This window comes from Leuresthes tenuis, unplaced genomic scaffold (assembly GCF_036924035.1).
Source record: "Leuresthes tenuis unplaced genomic scaffold, fLeuTen1.0.hap1 SCAF_6, whole genome shotgun sequence".
NCBI lineage: Eukaryota > Metazoa > Chordata > Actinopteri > Atheriniformes > Atherinopsidae > Leuresthes > Leuresthes tenuis.
The window spans coordinates 9,584,767-9,605,155 of record NW_027325360.1 but is presented as its reverse complement, the minus strand read 5'-3'; the positions used below and the strand labels follow the sequence as shown (position 1 = coordinate 9,605,155).

At 39.0% G+C, this 20,389-nt stretch overlaps 1 protein-coding gene across 1 annotated transcript; it reads left to right on the top strand.

Annotated features, from left to right (window-relative positions):
• Window positions 1-5,669: 5,669 nt before the first annotated feature.
• Window positions 5,670-18,398, top strand: malt1 (MALT paracaspase 1). Its single transcript, XM_072387496.1, has 17 exons — window positions 5,670-5,911; window positions 6,336-6,502; window positions 6,867-6,988; window positions 7,866-8,013; window positions 8,121-8,299; window positions 8,442-8,538; window positions 8,633-8,680; window positions 9,925-9,948; window positions 10,037-10,087; window positions 11,449-11,652; window positions 11,946-12,123; window positions 13,056-13,127; window positions 13,218-13,345; window positions 13,829-13,978; window positions 14,540-14,697; window positions 14,830-14,955; window positions 16,956-18,398. Exons 1-17 carry the CDS (start codon window positions 5,763-5,765, stop codon window positions 17,445-17,447), a joined length of 2,493 nt encoding a protein of 830 aa, XP_072243597.1. The 5' UTR covers window positions 5,670-5,762; the 3' UTR covers window positions 17,448-18,398.
• The last annotated feature ends 1,991 nt before the right edge of the window (window positions 18,399-20,389 follow it).

Below are 20,389 nucleotides of genomic sequence, written 5' to 3'. Positions count from 1 at the left end.
GAGGAAGAAAGGTGTCCTCGTAGTTTCCAGGGGGAGGTGCTTGTTGTCGTCACGATTTACCCACCTGAGTGCAGCCAGAGATCTCAGATGGGGCGAGATGCCTCACCTCAGCTTGATTTCTTCATATTAACAATGCAAATGCCTAAAACCTGCCTCAAAATTATGGTCTGTCACGGACACATGCAAAATACACGTGACAGCTAAGAAACTGGACCACCCTAAATGCCGCACACCTATTTATGGTCTTTGAATACATCATGACTCAAGTCAGGTTTGCGGAAACTTTAGGATGTGTGTTTTGACAGAAAATAAATAAATACATAAAAATCACTAGTGGAATGTAGCTAAACATGTATGCATGGTAACAGTCAAAAATATTGGTTGATAGCATCCAGCTAGCACTGACTGTGTCAGGATATTGGTCAGATCATGTTTTGTTTTACTTAGAAATAATATAGAGGTTATAAAAACAGATTTTTCATTACTGATGTTTCCTTATCAATTAAAATGATATATCAAAAGTTTAGCCAAAGTAAAATGTCAGAAAAATAAGAACCTTTGACAATTTTGCTTGAAAAGAAATGCACCATGGCCTCTTTAAGTTGCTGAGAAATGACCAAAGACAACTTAAAAATCGTTCACTTCAAAGCTTTGTCCTTTAAACTTTGTCCAACATGTCGCTTACCATCTAATGGCTAAGGATGAAGGATCAGCTATCGTAGCTTGCTAAGCTATTCTTTGACAGCTGTCCTGTCTTTAAATTCCTGTAATATTAGGTATCAGTGGAAAACTGGTGACCTGCTGTTTATCAGTAACTTTAAGTGTGGTAATGTTTTACAGCACACTACAAATATGGTCGTGAAACAGCAGGTGGTGGTCAAGGATGTTAATATCAAAGTGAAGTGTGTTGTTTTCGTAGTTCAGCTCAGTTCAGAACTGAAAAAGAAAAAAAACCACACCAATGATACTAAACTAAAAAAATTGTAATTTTACACATGGATTCATTTAAATCTTTTCTTATTTTTTTTTTTAGATTGTCAAGAGTAAAGGCAATCAGATCAGGTCAAAAGAAAAGAAATTCTGATGTTTGGTTGCATAGGTGTTTGATGACAGCGTGAAGTCTACAACACAAAGACATCCTGTCCAATAAGGCTTAAGCTCCAAATGATTCCAAATGGTATTTCATCTTATAGTAAATATGTTATTTCAAAATCAAACACAAGGATATTTGCTGTCTGGTTAAATAAAAGAAAAAAAAAAAAAAAAAAAAACCCTCTTAGATTTGCATTATTAAAAACAATAGGAGGAGCTCAAACTACAAAAGTCAGTACGTCTTTTCATTACTTCCAAAATCTGGGGAGATATTCTTTTGAGCTTCAAAAACATTTTTCTTTAAGCTGCTCTTTGCTGAAGGGGTTTGTGGTGCACTACATTTCTCTTCAAAATACCACTAGAAGCATTTCTTTGAATTCAAGTCAAGCAACATACTCTGCCAGGTCAAAATTCTCACTTTTTTCCATTAAAACCTCTTAGGTGAGTTGACCCATGAGCTTAAGATTCTTGTGGAATTCTTTTCTTCTGTCAGATTTCTGGAGACTTAAAGTAATCAGCCTTTTGGTTTACTCAGACGCACTCATGTTGCCATATTTAAATGCCATCCCCACCAAACACCAATATTCATACACCAAATTAATGACATCACACAGTAAACTATTGCTTCGAGTTACTGCTGCTGAGCACGCTTACAAGCTAATAAATCATACTTAGTTTTTTCACAGATTGCTTTTGCATTTTTTCATAAATAAAGAATTACACAGTACAATATGTAATATGTTTTTTTATGCTTTTATTCAAATAGAAAGTGTTTGAGGTGAAGGGGAAGAAGCTGTGTGTTTCTGTTCATTCTCTTCTTTAGAACCATACAATGCGCCAAACTGTTTGATTTTTTTCCTGCTGGCTTCTAAGCAGATTCCAGCAGCAATTATCTAAATAATATAACTGGAAACGCTGGCGTAGTTTTTAAAGTCATCAGAATGAAATAGTTTGTCCAATCTTTAGAAAACTAAAAGATTATTTTTTTAGATCCCTTAGAACTACTGGGACTTAGTTGTTGCCTTGTGTTGGTTCCCTCCATCTATTTCACATGCTGGAAACAAATATTTTTGCTAACATGCAGATCACAGATCGTCACAACAGTCCTCTGATGAGGACAGCCTCAAAGTGACATATTGTTATGAGCACGCTCCCATCTGGTACTGGACCTTGCTGTCTTCTCTGTTAGCAGTGTTATCATTTTAAGGAGCATCTTCAGTGGGGGGCTCACAGAAAAAAATAAGATCTCTGAGAAGATTCGCAGCAGCAGGTGTCATCTTCAGTAACTCGATAACGCAGTTGCTCATGCGGGGTTGTTATTCGTGGCCCAAAAGTTGCCGGGGAATGCTCAGACTTGTTTGTTTGATATGTTTGTCAAAAAAGTAAGCTTAGAACTGTGGGAGAAAACCTTTACAGTGACTGATTCCTCACAGAAGACGCTCCACGTGTTGCAAGTACAGTTTAAAAAAGGTGTGAAATTTGATCGATGACTGTCCATGTTTTTTTTTGTTTTAACCAGGCTCATACCAGCTCAGCCTTTGTTCTGTTCAGGTTTGTGCGTCGTGTCCATCTCTCTGTACTTTTCCATCTGTCACCAAGTTCAAACCTGGTTAATAAAACTGCCCATTTTAACTTGGTCGACACAGTAAAAGAAAATCAGCTGCGTTGGCTTCTTCTTGGACAGTATTTTCCTGCCTGTAAATTGTTTACTCTTTTCTGTACTTTTATATTTATTCTTGCTATGCGTGTGTGTGGACATGTATTCATGCACTGGTGTGCGTGCATCAGTGCAGGTGTGTTCGTGTGAGCATACACATATGGATATGTGTATATATGCATGTGAATCTGACAGTTTTCGATTCTCCATGATTGAGTTATTGAGGGCCACAGTTAATCATTGCCAAAATATCCTATTTATGTCCACTGTGACGGATAAAAAAACAAACAAAAAAAAAAGGATTGGCAGTGTACTGAAGCTTAGTTAATGTGACTGATTTACAAATTAAACTGTGCTGTGGGATTATGTTTATTTTTGTCAGCTGTGAGTACCTCTATTGGAAACAGGAAGCACCTCTGTGTTGGTCAATATCCATTCGAACATGCCAATATCTCTCCTATTTCTACATATTTTTGAAATTTTTATTTCAGTCAGGTGATATTGTTTTGCTTGATATAAAAAACCTCATTCGCACTCACCGATTCGCAGTTTCACCTTGCAAGTTAATTGGGATTGAATTTTGAGTATGAATGATATCCTGTCTGCGTGAATCAGTCTTTGCACTTTTATTAAAACGATTTCATAGGATGTTCAGTTCTGGTTCTACATAAAACTGAAGAATTTGCTGTAATATAAATACGGCGGTGACTTTATAATCAAAAAATAGCTTCTTGCGTAAAGCTTGTGTAAAAGCTGTTAATGAGCTGGATTACACCACAGATTGAATACTGTTAGTTTTTTCTAAACAGGCATCCTTCTGAGAGGTCATCTGGCCACTCGTGTGGTCTTTCCAAGTTGTCCGCAGCCAAAACATGACTTTTACTGACCAGGATATGGGTGGAAACTGATCAGCGTTTTTTACTGACATATTTATAAGACAAAGTCAGCATTTTAAAGGACAACAGGGCTGTGGGCAGTAAATAAACATGGCATCAATAAACAATTAAAGGGCTTGACCTATAATCCCAAAGGTGTGTGTTTTCCATCTCTTCCTAACTGACCATCACAACATGAACTCAATGGCCCAAAAGAGGACACAAAGAAAGAAAAACATACCCTTTTTGAGCCTGCTTGAACCTAACACGGTGAAAGGACTTTATATCTACATCTATAAGTAAAAAGTATAATATTTTATCACGTTTATGCCAACTAATATCAGATTGTGAACTTGAAGTTAATAAAATAACATGTCAAAAGACATTGTAAGTTGTATTGCATTTTTATGCTGTTAACTGTGTATTTCAAAAGGGTGAGTAAATCATCTCTTTAAAAATAATGACCCACTGTATTCAATAGCTGCTGCGATTCTGGACTTCATACTCCAGGCACAATTAATGTCCGTGCAATATCTTATATAGTCAATCAAGTGTTTTTAACCATATGAGTAAAATTCTGTATAAAAACAAGAAATCTTTACTTTTATACTATAGGAACTGTCAGCTGGCACAAGTTATCTGCAGCGACTGTTGAATCGGTGGAAGGTGACGGAGGTAAAGGATGCCAGTAGGCACATTTTTACAGCAACAAAAATCCAATCTCACTTGACTGAGCACAAGGGGCCCTGTACTTTTCCACTTACCTCTCTGCCAGGGCAGAATTGAGTCTTTCTGGCATGAAAACTGACAGTGGCGGACAATCATTTTATTCTTCTAGGTGTGGTGTTTTCATCTGTCTTGCGTTTTCACCTTTGTGCACACATCTGAACTGTAAGAAGTGAACCCCTACCTGTGTATTTTTCAAGGCATTTTCTGTATATGTTTCTCTTTTGATCAATAATATATATACGGGAACGTCCCTGATTTTCTTTTGAGATTAATAAAGCCTAATTCGGTTCAGCTGATCGTCATAGTTTTATTCAAGAGTGAGTTTGCTGAATTATATTTCAGTTAGATGTGAGTTAAAGAAGGAGAAGCTGTTAACATTTGTGACCTGGAAAACTACATAATAAATAATAGACAACAAACACACATTGTCACATGACAGTACCGCGTGCTATATAAATATTTGTGGAAAAATAGTACGAAATTAAAATAGCTGGATGAAACTATGTTGGCAGTTGAAATAAAATAAGAAAAAGATCAAATAAAATGAGTAACAAAAGATAGTCAAAACGTTGCACTTTACTCTGCCTCTCGGTTATAAACAAACTACTACTAACAAACACAGGTGAAAAACTCAGATCTAGACTTCCCATTCCAGCTTGGAGCATATGACAGTCCGGGTCTGATATGAGTAACAGAGGTGATGTCAGGAGGGAGGAGACTGGTTTACTTCACCTGGGCTTAGTACTGCCAAAGAGTGCAAACGGAGCAAGATGGTTCATGTCCTTATTCCGTCTTTCTGACTGCCCCAGTAAGTCAGCTGTATGCCTGTTTTGAATTAGTGCATTGGCTATGTTTTGCGGCACATTGCATACAAACTGTCTGACATATTACTTTCTAACTAGAAGAAATGATGTAATAAAATGATACTGAGAAATAACGTCTCGTTGTTTTCTACTTACCATTTAGCAGCGGGGTAGTATTATTCTATGAATAATAGTAACTAGATAGCGGTAATGTTTTGAACGTTTGTTAGCATTCTTCCAACTAAAACTAGCTATTTAAAAGCAGTTAGTCGAGTATCATTAACGGGATGTGAAAATAAACGTACCTTAACTCAGAGCATGGTTGAAATAACTTTAAGCGAGGTACATTTTCCAGTAATTTAGCAGCTAAATACGAAACTGAGACCCATCTTTATAGATAAACAATCTTTGACGGAGTACAGTCAACTGCCGCTATGGGAAATCCCTAGATGGTGCGGTAGGTGTGTCTATTATTTTACCATTTCTTTCAGGAAGTTGAATGTACTTTTTTCCCTCTTATTTGTCTTGAAGCGACTTGTTGTCAAGTGTACTACCAGTGTGCAGAGGCCGGGTAGAGTTAATGCTAACCTTTAGTTGTTGGCTGCCATGGGGGACTCTTTGGACAGGTCGACGAAAATCAGCTTGTTGAAGGAGTCGGTTGTGAAGAAGCTCTGTGAGGTGCTGGATAAATCGAGCACTAAAGGATGGCGAAAACTTGGAGAGATTGTCGGCAGTGACAGGCGGTTCAAAGTCAGGTAGGTTAGAAAAGACTATTAGTGTTGTAGTTACTATTATTATGAACAGCTTTAATCTACAGATTACCAGCATGAGATTGTTCATGGGAAGCCTTTGTAAAATGCCCAGTAATTATACTCTTATGTATGCTGTGTGTTGCAGTAACCTTTTAAAGTAGCTTTTAAAGTCACAGTAGAAGGAGTTATTGTTCAATTTGTTAGACACCATGTAGATATGTTTTTCATTTGTTTATATTTTTATGATGAAGAGCTGTTCAGCTGGGATTCCAAAATCACACCATAATGACTCCATCTCCCAGAAACCTCTTCTTCTCATTTCTTTTCCTTTAAAGCCATTAAGTATACTTGTTTCCTGCACCTCAGTGATATTTTTAAAGTTTATTTTGATTCGAACTTGCCACCAGTCTGCTGTATCATCCTTCAGCTCAGATGATATGGAGATGTGCTCTCTGCGGGTGTTGGAGGTGGAAGGCAGCCCGAGCTTCATGCTGCTGAGGCTGATGGGAGAGCGAGGCTGCACCACCGGTCACCTGATTGACTACCTACAAACTCTGGGCAATTCGGAGGCCCTGCAGTGCCTGAAACCACCAGGTACAATAAAACAGCCTCCAAAAGGTTATTTCTGTATGTTGTGACGCATCCAGGTTGGTCTTTGTTGTTTTGTTATCTTTAAGAGGAATTGATGACTCATGTTGTGGTTTTGTTGTTAAAGCATTTACTTAATACTCAATGTAACCATGTTACTGGAAGCAATGTTTTATGGAAAAGGAAACACAATTCTATATATGAGATGGTGTGATTCACTTAAGAGAAGAGTTGTTGTCTGGGTCGTAAATTAACGATTAACGATGAGCACTTTCAACTCTTGCGGTTAACAAAAAATAATACATTGCATGTAAAGTATAAGAGAAAAAAAAGCTAATTCGCAGTGGACCTTTTCTCCACAAATTCACAGCCCTGCAGATTCTCATTCAGCCCCAGTCTGTTGCTCTCATATGTGGCCGCAATCTGCGCCTCAGCTGCCACGCCGTGGGGAAATCTCCAGTCCAGTACCAGTGGTTCAAATCAAGGGAAGAGGTGAGTTACAACATACAGAGACTTTAAACCGAAATATTTTCCGCAAGGAAAAAAAAGTCTGAGAGCTTTTCTCCCTATCAGGTTCTAGCATATTTAAAGGCACAACAATCTTTGTAACCAGAGGTAAATTTAGTGAGACTGCCGAGACCAGAAACTGCTAAATGGGTCGGACACTGTCAGTTGAAAGTTTTGCCTTGGATGTTTACCCCATGTTATTACATTGCAACCATTATGATCTGATGTCAGTATGGATCCAATTGTAAAGCTATTTCTGCTTGTCAGTATTTTATTAAGGGAGAGTAGAGTAGTTTATCTTTTCTTTTTGTGTTTTTTCCCCTCACCTTTATATTTTGACACTTTGTAAAATATTTTATCAGCAAAAATAATGTAATTTCCTTGTGATGTATTCTCTGGAACAGTGTTCCTTAGCTTTGAAGTTGAAGGAAATGCACAGTGAGTCACAGTTCTAAAGTCAAATAACACACAGGTTTGGACTTGAAATCTCCTACATCGGCACTTCCCCCCCCACACGAAACATTGCCTTTTTATGCCCTTGTTGTATTGTGGTACTTGAGTTCAGTTTACTGAAATCGCCAATAGATGGATCTTAGGTTGAGATTAAAATGCATGATAAACCGAGGACCAGTCTTATGGTGGGTGTACATTCCCAATGACGCTGTTTGACACATGGACACAGTCTTGGACCATATCACCTTTTATAAAGCTACCACAGAGAACTGAGGAGAGTGAATATAAAGAGAGGATGAAGTGATGACCATATGTCTGCAGACGTTGGACGCTGTGTCTCCTCTGGGCTATAATGATGTTATACTACACTTCCCAGTGATAAACACGATTCACATGTTCACAACCGTAGGTGCAAAACAGTTCCTCTCCAGACCTGGTGATTAGTCCCGTCCATCTGAAGGACGCCGGCTTTTACATCTGCAGGGTCAACAGTGGGGATGCCTGTGAATTCAGCCAGTGGGCTCAGGTGGATGTCCTGAATGTCGGCGTGTCTCCAGGTAAGATTGTCCCTTGAAGAGCACGTAACGGTTGCTCGACATCTTTACTTCTTTTGGACTATGACCAGTTACTCTGTGACTTTCCCTCCTTTTTTCCACTTCAACAGGGCAGAGTTATCATTCCTTAGATGGTCGGCTGAAGTTGGTGATACATCCCCAGTCTCAGCGGCTACATGTTGGTGAAATCCTGCAGCTGGAGTGCGGAGCCGTGGGACGGCCCATCCCTCGATACCAGTGGCACAGAAACGGAGTCCCAATCCCAAACTTCACAAAAAGAAAACTCACGGTGATATTTTACTCTTGTTATTCCTTTTATTGCTTCTCTTTGAACTATTTTTCTATTTAATTACACATTACAAATCATGATCTGAAAGCTGTAAATATGTGGTATCATCATCGGGGCTAAACATAGAGCGTGTGTGTTTCAGATTCCTCATGTGATGCAGGATCATCATGGCAGGTATCGCTGTGAGATCAGCAGCAGCACTGAAAGAATGTGGACCAATGAAGTTGACGTTCTGATAGGTAGGTTTCACCTGAGGGAGGTTTTTGGTACTGAAAATGCAGCTTCTTTGTCATTATGTCTGAGCAACTGTTTGCTTTTGTTCTTGACTAAAAGCACCAAAGATATCTGTCCAGATTACTGGAGCAATGGAATGCTCTGAAGGTAGGGTTGCGTGCGCTGGTGGATGGTTTATTAAACAGACTAACAGTCAGCATGCATTAGAGGCATGTAAATGTAAATCATAACCTGTTCAAAACTGTGAAGTGTAACTGTTCCTGCATGTGGGTTGTGATCTAGGTAACCATAGCAAAGCTTTCACAGTTTTATTTTAGTATTCACTTGCATGAATTTCGATCTGGGTAACATCATGGCTTCCAATCAACACAAGACGATGGTAGTGTTTTCAATCTGTGTTATTGTCAACAAATCCCATGAAATGACTGACAGCAACACTGAACTGCTCTTACAGGCTGAATTCAGACAATCTTGTTGTAGTGTCTGGATTTATAGTCTTTCTATGTGATATGAGAAAATTATTCAAGAAATGAAGTTATGTTGGTAAGCTGTAAGTCTGCTGTGACTTTGTGACATGGTTGGTCCCTTTATGACATTAGCTGTAGTTTTGAGGCTCGTGTCTGCATCAGATGTGACATAAAGAAAACATTGTGGTTTGTTTGAACCTCACTTTCTTTTAATTAATGTGGCTATTGTTGTCAAAGTTTGCTGGAAATAAGTCTTACAAGTCTTTTAACCTAAAGCATCTTTTTTTTCTCAATGTTTTTTTTTTCATAATTCCACCTAATCATCCACACACAGGTTTTGTTAACATCTGAAGTAACAAACTTCCTAGTGAACGGCTTTATTATGGGCATGGTTGGTGCTCACTTTAATTTGATGTTCTGTTGTATTTAATCAAACATAACTGAACAGACAAGGCTGCACCAGTCACCCCAGTATACAATATACAGCTTGCACACTTTTCTGTCGAACTCAGCGTTCAAAGGAAAATTATTCCAGGTTGAAATTAAATTTATATTTCACTTTGCAGCCAAAAATAGTACCTACGAAATGTTGTTTTCCTAATTTAAAGAGTCTTTCTGATATTAAAACTAATGCACGTGTTCGAAAAATGATAAACTTAACGTGCACTTTTTTGGAGCATGTAAAGAGCTTGTTTGCTGCTTTGTCAAACATTGCTGGCCTGCTCAGGGGGACTTGTTGGCAATAAGACAATCATGTTAAAGATTTCGGTCTACTGAGTTGACTCAGTTGCATGAAAACTTCCACAAGGTTCACTTTCCCTTTGATTGATAATTTCCCTCTTTATAAATGTTGTTAATCTGAATACTCTATGTAAAGACACTAAAGCTTATATCATGATCATATATTTGTGTTTCATTTCCTAGATGACATTTATGCAATTGGAGGAGGTAAGAGAAATCAAAGTCAGAAAGCATTTATACAGAGTTCAGACTTCAAATGTTCACTGTTTGTTATTCTTTGTTGTGTTTACTGCAGTTTTAGGTTCCTCCGAATTTGCCCTAAATAGTATTCCGGAGCAACTGTATGGTGAGTGTCTTTAAAAGCATGAAAGTCTAATCAGATTTACTTATTGTGGAGCTTCTTATGGCTTGCACACTATTTATCTATATATCACATGTTATATATATATATATATATATATATATACCTTCTTGTATCAGAAGCCACACAGGTGGTTGAAATTTGACATTTTAAAACAAGATGCAAACAGTGCATAAGACCAAAAGGAAATAAAAAACATGGTTATTGTCAACAGAAAAAGGAAACTGCAAGCCTCACAAAGGGCTGATGTATTGAACGACATCAAACAGTAACAAGTGCCTTTGTTTGGATTTCCTCACAGTATGATCCGCTTCCTTCCTCCCTGTATGTCTGTGTTATCACGATTTGTCTTTTTTCACTTTCTTTCTCTCGCTGTTACATCTACAAACACCTGAAAAAGTTATCACGTTCTATGGAAATTGTAGCCTGCTCAGCCTGCTCAGCTGCTCAGTTGACAGCTCGTAATACTGTCCAGGATCTCTCACATCATGGGGTTCCAGATTTTGGCATCAAAATGCTACACCTACAGTAGCTCCTTGCTAGCCAACAAAATTTATGTAGCTTTAAGGTGTTTCTTCATTGGCTTTGCAAGAAACCCCTCCTTTTAATCTTGCGTGGAAGAGTAGTTAAAAATTTCAGCAAGCTGACATCAGAGACTGGTAGATGATTAACGAAACAAACACCAAAAAAGTTAGTGCTGCTCAAAGGGGGTAATACTAACTTCTAAAACCCAGGATGTATTCGCTTTTCCTCAGATATCATCTTTATGAGTTGGCCCTCTTTAATAGGGGATCAAAAGTTTTGTTACTGGGTAAATTAATTATTTACCAGCAGTGACTCTTTGATTGCTCAAACTTCTGGTGGATAGAGTCTGATCAGGCCGTTGTGGTTGACCAAACAGCAAATGTGGCTTTTTGGGAAGCCAAGCTACCTCCCTAGCTTCTGTTTTTGCAGGAAATTTTTAATTTGTAGTGCCAGCTTGCGCCCCACTTGCTGTCTCATGGGAACTTTAAAAACAAGCAAAGAGTTTAACTGATATTTCTGTCAGCTAAAGCAACAACAAACTGATTTCTTTTTTTTTTTCCATGACAAAACCTCAGAGGACTTCATAAAGCAGGCAGTGTGACTAGACCGACATGATTAACCAGACAAACACATTTCCACAGACGTGGAAAGCTTGTTAATCATGTATACATAACAAGAACACAACATCATGTCTAGATAAGAAATAAAGATGTAATACTCGTCATGCAGTCATTGGAAATCGTTGTGTTAAAGCAACAGTGTTGTAATCACCACCTGTGTAACAGACTGGATTTTTCCTTCTCTCTTGTATTCGACCACAGCGACTGACAAAGTGGCCCTGCTGATCGGCAATCTGTCGTATCAGAACCACCCTCAGCTTAAAGCTCCCATGGTGGACGTGTACGACCTCACTAATCTCCTGCGGCAGCTCAACTTCAAAGTGGTTTCACTGTTGGACCTCACAGAGTCGGAGATGAGAAACGCTGTTGACGAGTTCCTGCTGCTGCTTCACAAGGGAGTCTACGGTGAGTTTGGATTTATGCTGACACGGATGGTTCTGGATGCTGTGACAGAAATGCACACATCTGAAAATAATGCATGGAATGGATTTAACCTGAGGTTTTTTGTGTTTTATTTATGATAGTTTATAATGTACGAGGTGAAATTAGAAAACAAAGTATTATGCAGAGCATTTAAAGATTCAAATGTGACCCTAAGTAAACTAATTATTTTGACCCTTTGATGACCCATTTATGTGGCCAAAATGAGATCTTCTGTATCTAGATTACATGACTCAAAAGCACGCCTCTCTCTTCAGGCCTGCTGTACTACGCTGGTCATGGATATGAGAACTATGGAAACAGTTTCATGGTGCCAGTCGATGCACCAAACCCATACCGGTCAGCCAACTGTTTGTGTGTGCAGAGCATCCTAAAACTGATGCAGGAGAAGGAGACGGGCCTCAACGTTTTTCTACTGGACATGTGCAGGAAGAGGTGTGTCCTTCCAGCTCATTACATGTCATTTAAATTCAGATAGTACTTTCATGTTCAACTGTTTGAATTCTAAGTATAGAGACTCTTCCAACGTTAAAAGCTAACTGGAGAAAGAAGGGCAAGTTTCATATCCACACAATCGCTGAAATATGACCAAATATTCATATCGATGCGTCTTTAGAACTTTTATGGAACTTTTTTGTTGAAAATAGTTATGCAACCAGCTGTTTTAAGGGTTCTAGTTTTGTCACCTGGTAGAAGTTAAGCTTATGTTCATAGTAGTGTTTTTACATTGTGGGAGGTTTTTGGATTGAAGGTATTGGATAGATGATGGCAGGCAGATAACGGTTCTATCATGAAATCTTCGTTGAAAAACACAGCCATTTATAGTAAATAAGTTTAAGAGTTTAGACATCCTATGATCAACAAGGTTTTCGATGAAGACTAGAAATAGAAAGAGGTTTCCCCCAGAGTTTAGACACTGGTGGTGGAAAGTGCAGAAATGGTTTTAGAGTAAGTGGGAAAAATAACGACTACCGTAGATAAGAGCAGTGACATGGAAGTTGAGTGTAAATTTATTGTTTGATTTATTTTGGGAAAGCAGAGATGAAGACTTAAATGGTCAGTATTGTCTTTAGAAGCGAGGGTTTTTAAGAGTGTGAGGCTTTCGTCCCCAGGGGACGCCAAACAGCTTTCAGGTAAGTTTCAGTGAACGGAGGTGAGGAAATCTGACAATGGTTATCAGAAGAAAAACTCAAACTCTTGTGATGAGGATTAGAAACTCAGCGAGAGTAGTCTGGGAGGAACTGGAGTTCCTTTTCTTAAAGTGTGAAACTAATTCCAACAGAATAACAGAATTATTTTCTTTCCAGCACAAAGAGCTGATAAGGTGCTCAGAAGTTTTATTTTTTAACAATTTATTCTTTTTCCAGGAATATTCATGATGACAGCGCTCCCAACATTATTCTGAGAGTTACAGCCAACATTGTGTTTGGCTATGCCACGTAAGTCTGAAACATCAGTTGTGATTAAAAGTCAGCTTCTGCACTGGACGTTGTATTATAAATTGCTGTATGCTTTGTGGGGCTGTTCAGGTGCCAGGATGCAGAGGCCTTTGAGCTCAGCTCCACTGGTTTCACAAATGGTGTGTTTGTCAAGTTTTTAAAGAAGCGACTGCTGGATGATGAGAAGATCACTGTGGTGCTGGATAGAGTCGCTGAGGGTGAGACGGAAAGCAAAAGTATTCTCAAACCAGGCAAATCTTTTTCATAAGAAATAGTTTGTGACTGAGGAGATCAGTGGGCTGAAGGACTTGAAAGAATCAGCAGACTGTATTACTATATTAGTTAATTGATGTACATTTATGTTATGTTATGTTTTCCTCAGGAGGTTTTTCAATAGATTTTTTTTAATGGGGAGCTAAAACCTTATTAAATGCAGCTTCATTTACATTATTAATGTGAAAGCTGTATCTGTATCCTTAGGGGATAATGGGGTTTCCTTAACAGTGAAAATAAATCACTTAAGGATCTATTTATATAATATTTTATTAAAACGGTGTTAACAACATGGACAGGAAGCCTCTTTAACTTGAATTCAAAATGAAATGCCCCTCACAGTGGAGTCAGTGTTCTGCTCCCGTAAGTTAGTTTGTGAGAGCCTAAAATTTATAGCCTGTGATTTAAGATTTTTTTTTTGTCCCCAGACATGGGTCAGTTTGATGCTACGAAGGGTAAACAGGCTCTGGAGATCCGCAGCAGTTTGTCAGAGAGGAGAGCGCTGACTGATCCTATTCTACCAGGAGACAGCGCCGATCTCGCTCACGCACACAGCCGCCAATGGGCAAAAGCTCACGGCAAGTCTGAAACTATAAATCCAAAGGATTTGGTAATCATCTGTTATCAGTGGTCTGGAAAGTCCCCATTTGCTCACTGTGACTCATCACAGCTCACACATTTAGACTCTTGCTAATGTTGACAAAGCACACAATGCAAGTGAATACGTTCACAAACACAGACACAAACGGGAGTTTCCCAAAAACAACTACTCTGTTGTTTGAAGCTGAGTCTTGGTAAAGTCATTAACACCAATTTGCCATTAGAAAGAATCTCACCAAAACTGCTCACTGTTTGGTTTGTGATTACAGTAAATAAAGAGGAGCTGTTTATTTAAAATAATATTTCTACCATGTCGTGACAAATGGTTTCAGCAAACAAACAAAGTTGGATGCATCTGATGGTGCTACAAAAACAAGATACAAGTGGAAATATTTTTACTTTAACGTTTAGAATAAAAAGAGTTTAACATATTAAATGCATCAGTGGGATTTGTGAGGAGAGCCTGAGAGCCAGTTGCCGTTTGTAAAATAAATCAAATGTTTAGGTTCTGAATCGTTTGTTTCTGCATGTCATTCCAGAGCTTCCTGAGAGTATGTGCCTCAACTTTGACTGCGGGGCTCAGATCAAGTTGGGCTTCGCCGCAGAGTTCTCCAATGTGCTCCTTATCTACACTCATATCATTAAGAAACCTGAGGACATGTCTTTCTGCCAAGCTCATGTCACCGACTTCTCACAGGTCACTTCATCCACATGTGATGTCAATATCAAATATCTGGGATCTCTTCTTCGTGTTCTGTAAAATAATTATTATTACAACTATTATAATTATTTTGAGTTGCTTTATGAAAACTTCCTTGTCTCACTGCAGGACCTTGATGTGGACCCCAAAGAGATGAACAGAGAGACTCCAGAGGAGACAGGCATCTACCTCCTGTCCAGCAGCCTGCCGCAGCACTGCCTTTACACCAGACTCAGCTCACTGCAGAAGCTCAGGGTAAGAATTTGAAGACATAAAACTCTGTACAGTACAGTCTCATTTATATATGATATATATATATATATATCAGGTATTCATTTATTTTCAAGTATTATTATTTTTTGCCAACTAACCTGGTATAACCTGGTATTTTTTAGCAGAAATTATATTCTTATTCTATCATGGGGGCTTGTCATCTTTTAATAATTTAAAAAGACTGCAGCTGCAGCCATGCTGCTGCTCTCCAAGGCTGTTCTGATATGCAGCAGAGCTTGCTCAGCAGCTAAAGGCTGAAATCTGCCTGCTAACTTGATGGGCAATTACAATAATGCACTTAGTGTAGCATGCTATCATTTGCAGAGCTTCTACTCTCCCTCAGCTCCACCGTAGATGCTTAAGTATTGCTATAATAATCCAAGGGAAATAATTATTACCCATATGGATTTCCAAGATTAAAGTCTTTAGTTTACAAAACCATAACTAATAGTATTTGACATTAAGTGGAATTAATTTACAATAAAGTATCAGAGATTTAAAATGAAGAACATATCACATAAATAATTAGTGTTCTCGCTCCTGCCAGCAGAAATTTTCGCTCACCTACCACGAGTTGAAGCTTCCGGTGCTCGTTTACATACAGAGTCGCACAGCTTCGCAAAAGTATTGTAGATTGAATTTTACATACAAGGCTGATAAAGGCCCTAAAGGCACAACTTTCTAACTGAAACATCGCTCAGTCTGAAGCTTCACTGTGCAAAACAGCATGTGCTGCAGCAACCCTCAAACCTCTGTTCCTGATGCATTTTTTTATTTAACAATTGTACCGTATTTTGCGCACTATATGGCTCACCTGATTATAAAGTGCACCCTCAATTATGGGGTCCATTTCTGTACTTAACCCATACATAAGGCACACCTGATTATAAGGCGTACGTATTACCTAATGTTCTCTGATTGGTTTATCGCTGCCGGCACACGTAGCGTATGTATTACGTCCCTGCATCAGCGGGACATGGTCCGACGGTCAAGGACAACATCGGTCGTTTTTACACTTATAAACTTATAAACTGCATGTCAGTCTGCATCACCCATCTCAGACTGAAGAACAGGCACTCACTGGGACATGGGCAGAAGCATTAATGATGACACGATTCAATCGCTAAGTACGAGCTCGATACAATCTTCGCCCCATTCAGAGTGAATGGCTGGAATCAGCATAACCCTAGATTCACGGAAGTGACCAGTTGCCATTCAATTCCAATGTACGAGAGCGAAGAGGCTAAAGTGAACGTGGCGCTGAGCGGCGCAAAGGGAGAGCGGTGAGTGATGCGGAGGGGGATTAATGCCCCGATGAGTGCTTGGCGCTCCCCGCGGTAAAGTCAAAATGGTGTGATCTGGGACAGATTTTTTTTATTTTTGGCGCACGGCTGTTTTTTGTGAAAATGTATGGCTTTTAGGTGCGCCTTATGGTGCAGAAAATACAGTACTCTTAAATCAATTAATAGAGACCATAGAGACAAAACCAAAAGAAGAACAAACTAGGAAACATACATGTGTCTCCCCTGGAAATGACATATGCAAAACAAGTTGTCTGGGACAGTTGCTGACACCTGATGAAGAAGATGAGATATTTCAGGATTAGCCAAAATCACAGCTGTCACTTAGCAAATCTTATAATTCATTAAAGAGGTTTAATCAAATAAAAATGTTTATTTCGTGGCAGCACTGTAGAAAAGTCTCAGAATCACCAGATAATCCTCATGGTCATCTGTTGCTGACCATGAGACTGAACACAGAATTACAGTTTGATTACTGGAGTTACACTGGTAGCATGGCTAAAACGAACAAAGTTAAGGGGCAATAATCTATCCTCTTATTTACCCTCAACTGAGCAGTTGTCCATCCTACAAAATATCTGGTTTAGATTTGCTTTATAAAAAGAAACTTATAAAAGCTAGACAGTGATCTCTCTGTCTTTACTAAAATCCCCATTTCTCTACCAACACTTCTTGCAACAGGAGGACCTGGCCTTCACCGTGTGTCTTCAGGGCGCTTTCGCAGCTATGGACGACGGTCATCCCATCCATTGGACCAAAAGCGTTAACATTGGAAAGCCTCTGATTTCTCGACTGGACCTCCACCGGGCGATGCGTCGAAATAGCTGCCTGCAGACCTGCCCGATGCCCCACAGCCCATCCCAAAGCCCCTGTCACAGCCCAGGTCCTGAACACCACCTCCACCTCTATCACGGGTCGCACCAGGCACAGGACTACAGCCGCCTCTCGCCACAGCACCTCTACCTGGACATCTGTGAGCATCCTCAAGGTGCAGTGGGAGGTTGTGGGGTTTCCCACTATGACCATCTCAACCAGTATGGCTGCGAGCAAGCGTACGTCTCTTGTGGGCTTTCAGGCTCACCAGGCAGGCTCAGCATCCCCATAGAGGCCAGTGACGACATCAATGAACTGCAGACGGTGTTCATCAACAGCCTGCATCTTCAGCCTCAGTGAAACCAAAGAGGCTTTAAATATATTTAATTATGTACGTCGATACCGCTGCTCTTTCAGTTACATGCTGCAAAAAGATTAATTATTTTTGGATTTTTATCTGTTATATTGCCTCAACGAGCTGTAAGCTGACTTTGTACTTTGTAAAAGTTACATTTTATAAATACGTTTTTTAATATAATGAAAGTTTCCAGATGATTGCTGCAGGTGTGGTTTTTATAGCAGTTTATTTTATGTTGATATATTTTTTTTTTCTAATCTAAGGCCAGGTGTGCACAAACAATTGAAGCATTAAATGAGCAGTGTTTTAGGGATTTAGGGACATCTAGTGGGTAAATTACAGATTGCAACCAGCTAAATACGCTTCACCCTTGCAAGAGAAACTTTAGTTGCTGCACAAATGTCAACAACCTTCTCTAGAGCTAGTGTACATTTTTCTAAGAGTTCAGTGCAACATTTAATGGGTTTAATGAAACGTTGATGGTAGACTGGATCACCCAAAGGGACACTCCACCTTGCTGTGAGGGGATGTCAGGCAGCTGATGAGGCTCTGGGCATTAAAAAAATGTTTTTGCAGGTAAGTGGGCTTACTTTTGGACTTAGTGGCTTTGGCTTAGTTTTGCTAAGACCAAATCACTCTTAAAAATGAACTGTGGAATACTATTTTATAGTCCTAGTTTTGTTGTGTACTGCTTTGCATAAGCTGGTCCATTAGGGAGAGCTGAGGTGCATCAGGTCCCCTTCCTTTTGCTTTAATATTACTATTATAAAAGATGTATGCTTTTATTCCTTATTGTTTATCTTCATTGTCCTTTTTTGAATGTCAGCTACAGTCCTGTTTTTTAATCCATGCTTGTTCGCTTCTGGGGCGACCCGCCAAGATGTGTGTTTGGATGTGTTTGTCAGCTCTCTCTTTAGTCCACAGAAGAATACATGTTGCCTTTGTTCATTCTCCTCTGTTGGTGTGATCCCGATTAAACCCCTTTATTTTTTTTCTTTTCAGTGGCAAAACAGGTGCCATAAAGTCACAAATTTGACTTTTAGAACCAGGCTAAGCATGATCTATTCATGCTTCGCTTCTTTACATACCAATCACAAGCACATTGTCAGAAATGATCTCAAGACTACCGTACGTTTGTGTAAATGTAAGAACATTTTTATAAATTAGGTCCCTTTAGGTTTTAGCTCAGTGATTCAGGTTTATATATAAATGATGTAATCTAAAATATGATAAACATACGATGGTAAATCATGTTTTACCCAGGACAGTCGAAGTATAAACTCCACTAAACTGTACTAGATTCCTAGTACAAGTACCAAAAAAATATCTGAATATCAGTGCATATGAATGAAAAATTTCTCTTAACACCAACTGAATTTCTACAAACGCTTGTACCGTTGAGTATTAAATCATAGCTCTCAGTTAACTGGCAGTAGAAAGTGTCTGTCTGAACTCAGTTCTGCATCCTACAACTTTTTCCACAACATTATAAGGCCAGCTTATTTCTTTATATAGCAGATGGCTTGATTACTCTGTGCCTGCTCCTCAGTCAACCATAAAACTTTCCTCATGTGTCATTCCTGCTGAGATTTCATCACCGTGCGCTCTGTGACGCATCACAGCTCCAGGTGGTGTTGTCCGCTGCTCATTTGATTGACATCATTGTTTGTGGTCCAAGTTTGAATGTGCAAATTAGAGGACAAAATGCCAGACTTCTCTTTAATTCAGCACTTGTTTTTTTTAACTTTATTTCACCAGAGACAATGCTTTCTCTAGATAAGGCAGGAAAAGTCTGTTTCCACTGATGCTGTGTTTATCTAATTAGATGTACAGTGAATACTGCAGTGCTGACAACACAATGAAAACCCACTGCAACAAATAATTTATACTATAATTATAATTATTATAATTTCTTTTCATCTCTTGAATACAACTTTTGATTCAAAGTCAAATAATGAAAATAATGTTTGAGAGTAACAAAAACCACATTTTTTGGAAGGGGGGATTTCAATAAAATAACTCAAATGCTGAGATAACGATAATGAGTGCTTGGTTTCGGGGGACTGAAAAGGAAAGAGCTCATTTCATCTGTGAGGATGACTTGCGTTGAGCCTGGCCTCTCAGGCCTTCCAGGTTTAAGATTACAGCCTGTTTTCAGAAGAATCAGGTGATCTGATTACATTCACCTCTGTCAGTGCCCCACATTTAAGCCCCCCCAATCTCTCTCCGACTGATTCTTTTCAAACAAAAGCAGATAGAAGAAAAGAAAATATTGCACTTTGAAGACAGACAAAGGTGAACTGGTCTGAACTGGAGTAACCCAAAAAAGGAACAATAAATAACTGCCTGCAGTCCTTGTATAATCACTTACCCAAGTAACCAGTCCATAGCCATTCAAATGTAGTTTTGTTCATGTAGGTTTTCCAGCAATAACATTAGGTTTTCTGTAATGCACATTTAAGCATGCCTAAGTTAGGGTGGCCAGGTAGCTGAAAAGTTAAAAAGGACTTGGTCAAAAGAAGCACAAAAAAAGGCCGGAAAATGCATTTCTATGAATGATTTGGATGTTCAAATGTTTTGACATCTTTGGCCATTAGTTGCACACTTAAGTGGCATTAGAAGAGGGCAGTGGACTGAGCAGTTTGAGGGAAATAATCCATGTTCTCAGAGCTTCATGATATTACTCTAACACACTAACCCTTCTATAACCACAGTACATAATGCCATGATATGCAAATAGACTCAGGCTCCCATTTTGTTCTATAAAGAGCTGAAAATGTATTCCAACTGGGAGTGACTCAGGGTTTTTTTTCATGTATTTTACTCCCCATGCACTTTATTTTTGCACTGTTTATCTGTACATTAATAGGTAGTTTTGTAGTGATAGTCCTACAGTATAAGAAACTACTGAATACTTATTTGCTCCACATTTTTTCTGTGCTTA

Excerpts from the sequence above, each read along its gene's own strand:
- malt1 (XM_072387496.1), top strand. The coding sequence starts at position 5,763 with ATGGGGGACTCTTTGGACAGGTCGACGAAAATCAGCTTGTTGAAGGAG. Across the intron at positions 5,912-6,335 it reads GACAGGCGGTTCAAAGTCAG|CTCAGATGATATGGAGATGT; the intron begins GTAGGTTAGAAA and ends ATCATCCTTCAG. Across the intron at positions 11,653-11,945 it reads GCTTCACAAGGGAGTCTACG|GCCTGCTGTACTACGCTGGT; the intron begins GTGAGTTTGGAT and ends CTCTCTCTTCAG.